At 39.3% G+C, this 13582-nt stretch overlaps 2 protein-coding genes across 2 annotated transcripts; both read left to right on the top strand.

Annotated features, from left to right (window-relative positions):
* Nucleotides 1–320: 320 nt before the first annotated feature.
* Nucleotides 321–2981, top strand: LOC311034451 (lithostathine-1-alpha-like; the record flags this gene model as incomplete). Its single annotated transcript, XM_084042332.1, has 4 exons — nucleotides 321–339; nucleotides 1106–1441; nucleotides 2622–2734; nucleotides 2859–2981. Exons 2-4 carry the CDS (start codon nucleotides 1108–1110, stop codon nucleotides 2979–2981), a joined length of 570 nt encoding a protein of 189 aa, XP_083898458.1. The 5' UTR covers nucleotides 321–339; nucleotides 1106–1107.
* Nucleotides 2982–4903: 1922 nt separating this feature from the next.
* On the top strand, nucleotides 4904–12947 carry LOC311035258 (secretory phospholipase A2 receptor-like). The gene is made up of 6 exons (XM_084043359.1): nucleotides 4904–5116; nucleotides 7008–7095; nucleotides 9246–9611; nucleotides 10362–10691; nucleotides 12412–12524; nucleotides 12657–12947. The coding sequence occupies exons 2-6, from the start codon at nucleotides 7056–7058 to the stop codon at nucleotides 12777–12779; spliced, it is 972 nt and encodes a 323-aa protein (XP_083899485.1). The 5' UTR covers nucleotides 4904–5116; nucleotides 7008–7055; the 3' UTR covers nucleotides 12780–12947.
* Nucleotides 12948–13582: the final 635 nt, after the last annotated feature.

Genomic DNA, 13582 nt, shown 5'->3' with positions numbered 1-13582 from the left:
CTTTACGTGAGTACCACCATATCACTAATTCAGCGAAGACCTGGTCTGAAGCTCAGCGCCACTGCAGAGAGAACTACACTGACCTGGTCACCATAAACAGTTCCGAGGAATATAGAAAAATAAGTTCCATGATGAGTAGTACATACTGGACTGGTCTAGTGAGAGGAGACTGGCGCTGGTCTCTGGCAGATCCCGGTTTCTATGGACCAGGTGAGACTGGTTACAGGAACTGGTCTACAGGAGAACCCAGTGTTCCTGGTGATGACTGTGTCCGTGTCAGTGGAGGTCTCTGGTCCTCCACCGCATGTACACATACAATGCCCTTCATCTGCTATGTTGGTGAGTGACTGACATTTGTATTCCTCTTCTCTGCTAAGATTAAGTTCGGTAAAAGACGTGATAATTCAAGCCTGCTTGGTCCACTCTCAAAAGACCATATCGTTGCTGTCGGGCAGAAACCTCTCATCTCCATATTTTAACTCTTTGTGTTTTTTCGTAAATGAATGCCCTACTTGATCATACTACAGCGTCACACAAAAGTAGCAGAAGTAGCAGATATACAAGCTAGAAATGCGGTGCGAAGCGACACTTTTTGAGCTGGCAGATCTGCTAGTTTTGCTATTTTTGAATTTGAATCCTGAAAAGTAACAGTTTTGGACATATGAGGTTTCAACCTGACAGAGACAATATAGCACCCTGCAGACATATGGGCATTATTGTTGGACAATAAACTTATCTTATCAAATATGTCAAGACAGCTTTTTAGTCCTTCTCCTGCGTCCTTCAGCCTAAACAGATTGCTAGAATACATACATATTTTCTATCCCAACAAAACATATGAACATGGTGCTTTTGTCGCATCCATCTTTTCGCACTTTGCCCAAGTTTAGACAGTATGATGGCTTTCCAATCACTTGTGTCTTAGAAGTTCTGCAATAATCTTTTTCTTCACACACACACACACACACACACACACACACACACACACACACACACACACACACACACACACACACACACACACACACACACACACACACACACACACACACACACACACACACACACACACACACACACACACACACACACTTTTATTTGACAGGCATGGTAGAGGGTAAAGCTCGTTACTTTCTGATAAATTCCTCCAAGACGTGGCTGGATTCTCAGCTCTACTGCAAGGACAGATACACAAACCTGGCCAGTGTGAGGAACCAGACAGAGAACCAGGAGATTGAGACACTCACCAACGGATCTGCTGTCTGGATCGGCCTGTTCAGAAACGACTGGGAATGGTCTGATGGGAGCAACTCCTCATTCAGATACTGGTGGCCGGGGTATCCATCGGCATACGTGACCCACGACTGTGTAGTAATGCAGCATGGTAACGGGATGTGGAATACTCCTTGCACAGCAAAGTACACATATGTCTGCTACAATGGTGAGTTGCCGTTAGTATAATGCATTATACACATATACTTGGCATTGTAATGCTGATCATAATCCTTTATGATCATATTTATAAGAGCTTATGAATAATCATAATGCTTTATAACCTTAACCATAACACATTATAAAGCTTATTATAATGACTTATAAGTTCAAGTATAAATGCATTGTATTATGCTTATGACACGTGATGGTTACAGTTATAAATATTCATAACAACGTATAATGCAATCATAACCCATTATACAGTATGTTATAATGACCTACAGTATAATGTCAAGTATTAATACTTCATAATTGCTCCCCACTTTGTAACACTTGCTATGCAACCCAAAATTAATTCTCATAGTTATGATCCATTATAATCAATTGATAATGCTTTATTATCGCTGCTATAATGCATTACAATCACAGTTATAATGCATTATAAGTGATAATAAGTCATTATAACAGTGATTAAAATGTGTTATGACAGTGAGTATAAGGCATTTTAGACATTATAATACAGCATTATTAAATGATCATAAAGTAACAAATGGCCACTTATAATAACTTATGATCATAGTGTAATGCCTGGCTTATAACAGTAATTATAATGCATTATTACAGTGATTGAAAGGTGATACAAATTTAATAATAACACCTTATGAAATTATTATAATGAATGTTCACTTTATATTAACTTTATAAAATGATCATAAAGTAACAAATGACCGCTTATAATAACTTATATTCGTAGTATAATGCATTATAATAATGCATTATCATAATTATGACACATTATAACTGTGATAATAAAGCATTACCAATTGATTATAATGGATTATAACTATGAGAATTAATGTGGGATGCATAGCCAGTGTTACCAGTTTGGCAGCAATTATGAAGTATCATAACACTTGATACTTATAAGTCATTATAAAATGCCTTATAATGTGTTATGGTTATGGTTATAAAGCATTATGAGTATTTATGAGCTCTTATAAATCTGATTATACAGGTTTATGAGCAGATTATAATATGTTCATGATGCATTATACACATAGGATGCATAGCAAGTGCTACTGTATTTTTTTGTTTGAACCTCATCAATTCAGTTCAAATATTTTACATAACAAGTGAGAAGATTCTGTTTTGCTGATGTGAAACCCTCGTCACCACAATATCCACAGAGTCCCCCCACGTCCCCACAAAGACTAAGCAGGTGTTGAAACTGAAGCTGACCCCAGACGACCCCACTGTGGACATGAATGATCCTGCTGTGATGGAGGCCGTCTTGAAGCAGGTGAGTCACTAGACTCTAGGTACAAGTCCAACATCACAGCTGAATGTCTGTTGAGGACAATAACAACGTATCAGAGGGGTAATAATGTCTGTGTTGAGGAGAATAACTTTTCTTTTTCTCTCAGATGAAAGAGAAACTGGAGCACATAGGGGTGAGTGGAGACGTCAAGCTGACATGGAAGAAGCAACCTGATGGAAAAGTCTTCAAAAAGGAAGAGAAAAAGAGGAAGAAGAAGACGGAGCTCTGAAAAAAAAAAGTATAATAATAATTCCAAAATGAGAACTCCACTGAATTACTTCTTACAATTTGTGAAGAATGGTAGATGTAGAATAGTTTGGATAGAATTTTTGATTTCTGAATCGCTGATAGCTCAGGAAAACTTTAGTTTATGTATATTGTTTTCCATGTTCATTATACTAAGCTGTATTTAATATTGGAATGCATTAAACAAATGCACCATGGAGTTGCAGACCCTGCCAGTGCCTTCATCTCTTCTTTGTTCTACTTCTCTTGATAGCGACCGTAACCTTTTAAACGGAAGCATTACTCATCTTTATGGGATAGTCTACATCATTTCCTCCAAGATTCATGAACATGCCTTTTGCTTCTTAAAAAACGAGTGCCTGTATAGAGAGATTTAAATTGAACTTTGTTGCATGTATTCAAAATCGCTCCTGATAAAGCCATCTGCTAAATTCCCAATATAATGTCTATATCCCTCCCTCTGTGTGTACTGATCTAGCAAATAAAGAACTGCCAACAACAGTTGGGTATGTGCCGAGGATGATAAGCGGGTTAACATTCAGAAAGCGGCTGGGTTCAGATGGGATTCCATGTCGGATGTTCAGAGCATGCACCATGCATCTATCAGGAGTTTTTACAATCCTGCTCAGAGGGTAGAGTAGCCTACCCTCCTGTTTCAAATGGTAGAATCATTTCACTGCTGAAAAAAAGCAAGGTCGCAATTTATGGCGTCCCGTAGCTCTCATCCCCATAGTGAGCAAATGCTTTCTGAAGCATATCAAAGAGCTGATCAACAGTAGGATGCCACCCACCCTCTGCCGTGTCGGCTCCCACCAATTTACTTACTGCCAAAACAGTTCTGCTGAAAAAACACAATGACCAGTTCTGTCAAGTGCCCAGTTTTCCGCTCCAAAATGGGTCCAAGTCTCTCAAGTCAAATTCTCTCAATTCTCTTACAGGTCATTTACATCAACTGGCAGGAGGCAGCCATGCCAGAAAGTATTTGTTTACCACACCCATCCTCTGACAATGGCTTGTTCAGCGTCACTATCTTCGTCGTCAATTATGATAACCGTTAATACATTGTGAGGAAGATGATGATTATGATGAAGCCCATTATTGCGTTTCGTTCCTGTTGTTGGTTCAAGCCGTAATGAGAATGCATTCTAAATGTTGTTTACCACATTGGATTTTAGAGTATAGGCCTAATTACCCAACAAATATTTGAAATGATAAATAATGGAAATAACTGCATTCATGTAGCGTCCTTTCTCCAAAGTGCTTCATACAGTGTATTTCTCATTCATTCATTAACACACGTATTCACACACACCGATTGCAGATAAGAGGGAACCATGCAATAGCCTGGTAAACCCCCCCCCCCATCCCCTCCGAAAATCTCATTAGTAGGCCTATTTGATTTCATACAAATGAGATTTCCGGAAGGGGTTTACCAGGCTAACCACGCAAGGCACCAAACTTGCAAATCAGGAGCAGTGTCCTTGTGAGTCTGGCTCACAAGGACACTTCAGCACGCGGCCCAGGAGGAGGAGGAGGCGAGGACCAAATTCTAGACCAGTGCTTCCCAAACCTTTTAGCTCAAGACCCAAAAGAGACCCAAACTGGTGAAAAAAGCAGATCTACAAGCTCACAACGCACACGTTGTGAGCTTGTAGATCAGCTATTTTCACTTGCGACTTAAACGTTTTTTATTTATTTACAGAAATTATTAGATTTTTTTGCGCATCATGTTTGGGCATGATCCATTAAAATATCTTATGATGTTTTACATATAGGCTTTTAGATCGTTTTACATGTGAGACGAGGGAGGGAGGGAGGGAGGGAGGGAGGGAGAAGGAGATAAGAAGAGTCTTATGACATGCAGAGTAACATTCTCTTATGAATTGAGTACGTGAGGACCCCTATTGAATCAAGCCGAAAGGCTTCTTTGGTTTTCCATCCTTTTTAGTTGACCTTGTATTTTGAACTGTACTTCCATGTGCAATTTCTCTCTGCAAACTTCTAAATAAAGTATCCAATCTATCAATCAATCAGCTAGTGTGTAAACCGGGATTACAACATCACTGAAGCTGCAAGGAATCAAGGCAAATGATGGATTGAAATTCACTCTTTAAACAGGTTGGTTTACTCTCCTTACACAGCCCAGTTCTGTTATATACAGAATACTTCTATTTGTAGTATTAGTAGTAATAGCCTAATTATAAGGGTAATAATAATAATAAGGGTAATAATAATAATACTACTACTACTACTACTAAGGGTAATAATGATAATGATAATAATAATACCTTTTTTGCACAGTTAAAGTTCACCCCAAAGAGTTTATAGTGTTGTGAAATACAATATAGCAAAAAAAAAGAAATTGTCTACAAGTAATAAGTTGTTAACATATTTTGTGAAAGATTTTATAAAATAAAGAACAATTTAGTTTGGCCTAAATTTCTAAATTATAATTCCAATGTTTTGTGTTTCTGTTTCGACACAACCTTGGTCGATGTTGATTTCACCGCTCTAGCTACATGATGACTTGTCAAAGAATACATCATCATATATCCTCGTATTTGTATCTTTCCAACCTTAAGTAGACCATTTAGAATATCGAACTTGTGAGTTTAACATTACCATGAATGCAAAATGAATGGCACCTCAGAATCCCCAGGATCATGTTGCATTAGGCGGTGAAATGCATTGGGAATGTATTGATTAGTCAAATGACCAATAACCATCTCTGTGGCCTTCACCTATAGGCCCACCAAACCGCGTGGTAACCGACATTTTGGACTATTGTGTGTCACAATCCATGCTCTAAACATGGGTCTTCTACAGGGGATCCATGACCCCTATGGCGGGGGTCTTCAATGTTTTTCAGGCCAAGGACCCCTTAGCTCAGAGAAAGATAAAGCAGGGGCCCCCACTACATATTGTATACAATTGTGTTGCAGATTAAACCTTTTCATAGATTTCATAGATAGCCTTGTAGACGTCTTTGACTTGATCAGTGTTGTGTAAATTCATGCGTTTTAGTTTGTTTAAATATTATCTTATGAATATGATGGGTCAAGTTAATTTGTATTTTCAGACATTTAACCACTAAACAAATAGGCAATACAAATCATGGGTCAGAAACCGATGAGAGCATCATTGTGGTATATTAAGAAAACACAACCTTTTTACTTTTGAAAATGTTGTGTTTTTTTGTACTATCAAATTGTTTTTAAATGTTTACATAACCTCTGTTTTCTAGACTGATTGGTAGATGTCAGAGCTCTGGTAGTAAAAATTGTCGGTCTACAAGCTCACATAACTTGTAGCTCGGCTATTTTCAGCAAATGTTCCCTCCAGAATAGGGATGCTAGGGTTGAAGTGGTTAATGTAAAAAATCCCATCACAAAAAAGATTTGGCAGCCCCCCTGTGTAACTCTGGGGACCCCCTAGAGGACCAGGACCCCCTGTTGAAGACCCATGCCCTATGGGGTTGTAAGACTCCAAATCTTTCTGTGATGAATATTTTTTGTTTTGTTTGTCGGAAACTATACAGTCCATTATCATTAATTCAAAACATTTGCAAATTTAACTTGTAAACAAACAAACAAACTAGCAAACAAGCAAACATACAACATCCATTTTTCTATACTTTTAATTCTACTCCACTACATCTCAGAGGCAAATATTGTACCTTTACTCCACTACAATTATTTGAAAACTTTAGTTACTAGTTACTTTTTTTCTGAGTACACGGACACATCTGAGTACTTTTTCCACCACTTGTTTAAAATCTCTCAACAGTCAACAGACTTTGATGAGACAATCAGCTAAATATGGTGACTGAGCTAGCTTTGAAAGAAAAGAAGAAAGTTGAATAAACTTCACAATTTTATAATCTCTTTTTATAAGGCCTCTCTTTCCTTGGCCGGAAAAGCTTGACCCCTGCTCTAAAACAACATGCTATTAAAGTTTGTTACTGTAAGGTTTGTTACTGTAATGCAAATGTTCTGTGTTTATGGAATAGTTGCAGTTCTGACAAACAGCGCCTCTCAGTGGAGGTATCACACACATCATGTTTGGGCAGCTCCTTATGTTCTTCAAGGTTTTGTCAGGTAAGTAGGAATGCAACATTCATGGCTATTTACATGAAGGGAAAATCCACCCCAAAACAGAATTAACATTGTGCTATTCCGGTGACCTTGGACACTAAGTCAATATTTGCAAACCTCCCAAGTCCCTAAGATGGAAATCAGGTATAAAGTTGTATGAAATGTGCTATATAGATACAGTTTGATTGATAATATAGATTAGAAGTTGTTTCAGGATTTGTCTCTTGATTACATCAGCTTCATTACTCTGCTCTTGTTCATCCACTTGTTGAGTGGATTTATTCGTTGACTTCTATCACTGTCCCAGTTTAGCATGACATTAATAATGGAGTCAGATGTCAGAGAGAGGAAAGGGAAGTGGGACAAAAAAATGTACATCTTGTCTTTTTTGTAGACCAAAATTCAAGGAGAGATAGTCAGTCAACTACAGGCAGACAGGGGAGGCAGATCACAAAGCTGTTTTTTTTTGTTTTTTTGCCAGAAACACACTTGAAAAAAGGTAAAATTTCACAAGTAACCGCTCTGTTTTATTGAAAATGGTCATGTCTGAGGTACGAGTGACAACCTCGTAAATAAATGAGTACGGTCCAGTGAGAGTGGCTCAAGGCAGCACAATGCGTGCTGCCTTGAGAAGCACAATGCGTCACGATGCGACGCATTGTGAGCTTGTAGATCTGCTATTCTAAAGGCTTTTATGCATTTTTGTCTCCGCCAGGCCGAAAGGCATGGCGAGAGAGTATGTTTTGCACCCTGTTTGTCCGTCCGTGTGTCCTGTCCGTCCGCGAGCAGCTAATCTCCGGCACCGTTGGCCTGGTCGCTGCGAAACTGTGCACACACACTCCCTCGATGCCAATTCAGAACCTCTGCCCCAAATTTTCACATGGGCCTGTTATAGCGCCACCAGGAGGACGATTTTTTTTATATTACTCCTACAGATTTTATCCAAACGTCATGCAAATCGGTACACAGTATCTCTATAGTCATGTGATCCACCCGGATCTGTACAATTTTCCATATTCCATCCTCATTGGCTAAGGTTGGCTTCCAAAGTTTGCACGATTGGTCCGTTTTAAACAAAATGCCTCAAATCATGAACGCAGCGGGCGATTTCCGTGAAATTTTACACGCACATTCGTACAAGGGCGAGGAAGAAATGGCACCCTTTTCACATTGGCCTGTTATAGCGCCACCAGCAGGTCTAATTTAGCAAAACAAATGTTTGGACATGCCTCAAATCATGAATGTAGTGTCTGCCGTGAAAGGCCTAAGAAGAAATGGCACCCTTTTCACATTGGCCTATTATAGCGGCAACAGGAGGCCACAATAACGTACCTGACCTGGCCCAAGGAGCACTTTTTCTAGTTTTTTTTGGAAAACTTGTGAAATGGGACATTCTGCATAATGGGTACTTTCTACTTTTGGTACTTTAAGTACATTTTGATACCAATACTTTTGTACTTTTACTCAAGTAAATTTAGCAGTATTCATACTTTTACTTTTACTATACTTTTAGTAAAAAAAAATAGTACTTTTTCCACCCCTTGTGCTTGTTAGTAAACGACCCAACATTTGCTGCTATTTAAAAAGGGTTTTCAATATTTGGTACTTCCATGTATCCAAGTCAATTTCTGTATACAGTATGTCTCAAGCGGTGTCGGGTGTGTATACACCTAGTCCACTACTTCAGAGCACAGCACACTTCTGGTTGACTGTCGCTTTTGAGAAAAGTTGAACATTTCTGACATTTTTCCGCTCCGCTTTTTGCTGGCTCCGGCTCCTGCAACGGTGGGAAAAGCGCCGGTCGCTCCTCTCTATGGACACTCATTGAACCTTGCCGCTTTCTCAGAACGCAGCAGCGAAATACTGCTGGTGTGAATTCACCTCATCATTCCCCTAATTAACTCATAACTAGCATCAGGCTAATGTTAAATTCATTATTACTTCACCCCACAGCGAGTGAGTTATGTTGGCAATTTCCTCAGGTGAAAATGACGTAACTTACGCCGCTAACACAGACCGTATACACCACACAGTCAGTGATAGCCACAGTACAAAATTGCAGCACCTGTAGGGAAATGTGTGTATATAGACTTTTAGACTCTAGTCTTGCTTATAATATATAAATAAATGTATTACATCTCTACTCATTACAGGCCTTTGTGTTCTGACATCAAGTGCTTTACGTGTGTACCACTATAACACTAATCCGAAGAACTGGTTTGAAGCTCAGCGCCACTGCAGAGAGAACTACACTGACCTGGTCACCATAAACAGTTCCGAGGAATATAGAAAAATAGGCATGTCCATGACTGGTGGTTATTACTGGACTGGTCTAGTGAGCGGAGACTGGCGCTGGTCTCTGGCAGATCCCGGTTTCTATGGACCAGGTGAGACTGGTTACAGGAACTGGTCTGCAGGAGAACCCAGCAGTGTTGCTGGTGATGACTGTGTCCATGTCAGTGGAGGTCTCTGGTCCTTCACCGCATGTACACATACAATGCCCTTCATCTGCTATGTTGGTGAGTGACTGACATTTGTATTCCTCTTCTCTGCTAAGATTAAGTTCGGTAAAAGACATGATAATTCAAGCCTGCTCGGTCCACTCTCAAAAGACCATATCGTTGCTGTCGGGCAGAAACCTCTCATCTCCATATTTTAACTGTTTGTGTTTTTTCGTAAATTAATTCCCTACTTGATCATACTACAGCGTCACACAAAAGTAGCAGAAGTAGCAGATATACAAGCTAGAAATTCGGTGCGAAGCGACACTTTTTGAGCTGGCAGATCTGCTAGTTTTGCTATTTTTGAATTTGAGTCCTGAAAAGTAACAGTTTTGGACATATGATGTTTCAACCTGACAGAGACAATATAGCACCCTGCAGACATATGGGCATTATTGTTGGACAATAAACTTATCTTAGACAAATATGTCAAGGCAGCTTTTTAGTCCTTTTCCTGCTTCCTTCAGCCTAAACAGATTGCTAGAATACATACATATTTTCTATCCCAAAAAAACATATGAACATGGTGCTTTTGTCGCATCCATCTTTTCGCACTTTGCCCAAGTTTAGACAGTATGATGGCTTTCCAATCACTTGTGTCTTAGAAGTTCTGCAATAATCTTTTTCTTTTTCTCACACACACACACACACACACACACACACACACACACACACACACACACACACACACACACACACACACACACACACACACACACACACACACACACACACACACACACACACACACACATTTTTATTTGACAGGCATGGTAGAGGGTAAAGCTCGTTACTTTCTGATAAATTCCTCCAAGACGTGGCTGGATTCTCAGCTCTACTGCAGGGACAATTACACAGACCTGGCCAGTGTGAGGAACCAGGCAGAGAACCAGGAGATTGAGACACTCACCGACGGATCTGCTGTCTGGATCGGCCTGTTCAGAAACGACTGGGAATGGTCTGATGGGAGCAACTCCTCATTCAGATACTGGTGGTCGGGGTATCCATACTTGACCTACGACTGTGTATTAATGCAGCCTGGTAACGGGATGTGGAATACTCCTTGCACAGCAAAGTACGCATATGTCTGCTACAATGGTGAGTTGCCGTTAGTATAATGGATTATACACATACTTGGCATTGTAATGCTGATCATAATCCTTTATGATCATATTTATAAGAGCTTATAAATAATCATAATGCTTTATAACCTTAACCATAACACATTATAAAGCTTATTATAATGACTTATAAGTTCAAGTATAAATGCATTGTATTATGCTTATAACACGTGATGGTTACAGTTATAAATATTCATAACAATGTATAATGCAATCATAACACATTATACAGTATGTTATATTGCCCTATAATTTCAAGTATTATAATACTTCATTGCTCCCCACTTTGTAACACTTGCTATGCAACCCAACATTAATTATCATAGTTATGATCCATTATAATCAATTGATAATGCTTCATTGTGTTCCAAAAATATGTTTCGCTAAATTATACCTGCTGGTGGCGCTATAACAGGCCAATGTGAAAAGGGTGGCATTTCTTCCTCGGCCTAGTGGGAATGTGCGTGTGAAATTGCACGGAAAGCGCAAGCTGCGTTCATGATTTGAGGCATTTTGTTCAAAACGGACCAATCCTGCAAATTTTGGAAGGCAACCTTAGCCAATGAGGATGGAATATGGAAAATCGGACAGATCCGTGTTGATCACATGACTATGGAGATACTGTGTACTGGTTTGGATAAAATCTGTAGGAGTAAATGGGTTTTGGACAAATCGGCCTCCTGGTGGCGCTATAACAGGCCCATGTGAAAAATGTGGGGCAGAGGTTCTGAATTAGCATCCAGGGAGTGTGTGTGCACAGTTTCGCAGCGACCGGGCCAACTGTGCCTGAGATTAGCTGCTCACAGACAGATGGACGGACGGACACACGGACACACACACGGACGGACGGACGGACGGACAGGGGGTAAAACATACTCTCTCGCCATGCCTTTCGGCCTGGCGGAGACACTAAGGCAATATAACAGTGATTAAAATGTGTTATGACAGTGAGTATAAGGCATTTTAGACATTATAATACAGCATTATTAAATGATCATAAAGTAACAAATGGCCACTTATAATAACTTATGATCATAGTGTAATGCATTATAACAGTAATTATAATGCATTATTACAGTGATTGAAAGGCGATACAAATTTAATAATAACACCTTATGAAATTATCATAATGTTACAAATGTTCACTTTATATTAACTTATAATCACAGTATAATGCCTTATAAGTGATAATAAGGCATTACAAACGTAATAATAAAGCCTCATCAAATGATCAAAAAGTAACAAATGACCACTTATAATATCTTATAATCATAGTATAATGCATTATAATTATGACACATTATAACAGTGATAATAAAGCATTACCAATTGATTATAATGGATTATAACTATGAGAATTAATGTGGGATGCATAGCAAGAGTTTGGCAGCAATTATGAAGTATTATAACACTTGATACTTATAAGTCATTATAAAATGCCTTACAATGTGTTATGGTTATGGTTATAAAGCATTATGATTATTTATGAGCTCTTATACATCTGATTATACAGGGTTATGAGCAGATTATAATGCCTTATAAGTATGTTCATGATGCGTTATACACATAGGATGCATAGCAAGTGCTACTGTATTTTTTTAGTTTGAACCTCATCAATTCAGTTCAAATATTTGACATAACAAGGGAGAAGATTCTGTTTTGCTGATGTGAAACCCTCGTCCCCACAATCTCCACAGAGTCCCCCCACGTCCCCACAAAGACTAAGCAGGTGTTGAAACTGAAGCTGACCCCAGACGACCCCACTGTGGACCTGAATGATCCTGCTGTGATGGAGGCCGTCTTGAAGCAGGTGAGTGTCACTAGACTCTAGGTACAAGTCCAACATCACAGCTGGACCAGAATGTCTGTTGAGGAGAATAACAAGGTACCAGAGGGGTAATAATGTCTGTGTTGAGGAGAATAACATTTATTTTTCTCTCAGATGAAAGAGAAACTGAAGCAGAGAGGGGTGAGTGGAGACGTCAAGCTGACATGGAAGAAGCAACCTGATGGAAAAGTCTTCAAAAAGGAAGAGAAAAAGAGGAAGAAGAAGACGGAGCTCTGAAAAAAAAAAGTATAATAATAATTCCAAAATGAGAACTCCACTGAATTACTTCTTACAATTTGTGAAGAATGGTAGATGTAGAATAGTTTGGATAGAATTTTTGATTTCTGAATCGCTGATAGCTCAGGAAAACTTTAGTTTATGTATATTGTTTTCCATGTTCATTATACTAAGCTGTATTTAATATTGGAATGCATTAAACAAATGCACCATGGAGTTGCAGACCCTGCCAGTGCCTTCATCTCTTCTTTGTTCTACTTCTCTTGATAGCGACCGTAACCTTTTAAACGGAACCATTACTCATCTTTATGGGATAGTCTACATCATTTCCTCCAAGATTCATGAAAATGCCTTCTGCTTCTTAAAAAACGAGTGCCTGTATAGATATATTTAAATTGAACTTTGTTGCATGTATTCAAAATCGCTCCTGATAAAGCCATCTGCTAAATGCCCAATATAGTGTTTATATCTCTCCCTCTGTGTGTACTGATCTAGCAAACAAAGAACTGCCAACAACAGTTGGGTATTTGCCGAGGATGATGAGCGGGTTAACATTCAGAAAGCGGCTGGGCCAGATGGGATTCCATGTCGGATGTTCAGAGCATGCACCATGCATCTATCAGGAGTTTTTACAATCCTGTTCAGAGGGTAGAGTAGCCTACCCTCCTGTTTCAAATGGTAGAATCATTTCACTGCTGAAAAAAGCAAGGTCGCAAATGGCGTCCCGTAGCTCTCACCCCCATAGTGAGCAAATACTTTCTGAAGCATATCAAAGAGCTGATCAACAGTAGGATGCCACCCAC

The sequence above is a fragment of the Gymnoscopelus microlampas genome, assembly GCF_963454915.1.
Source record: "Gymnoscopelus microlampas genome assembly, chromosome: 19".
In the NCBI taxonomy this organism is placed as follows: Eukaryota; Metazoa; Chordata; class Actinopteri; order Myctophiformes; family Myctophidae; genus Gymnoscopelus; species Gymnoscopelus microlampas.
This window is presented reverse-complemented; position numbering and strand designations above follow the sequence as displayed.

Excerpts from the sequence above, each read along its gene's own strand:
- LOC311035258 (XM_084043359.1), top strand. The coding sequence starts at position 7,056 with ATGTTTGGGCAGCTCCTTATGTTCTTCAAGGTTTTGTCAG. Across the intron at positions 10,692-12,411 it reads CGCATATGTCTGCTACAATG|AGTCCCCCCACGTCCCCACA; the intron begins GTGAGTTGCCGT and ends CAATCTCCACAG. Across the intron at positions 12,525-12,656 it reads TGGAGGCCGTCTTGAAGCAG|ATGAAAGAGAAACTGAAGCA; the intron begins GTGAGTGTCACT and ends TTTTTCTCTCAG.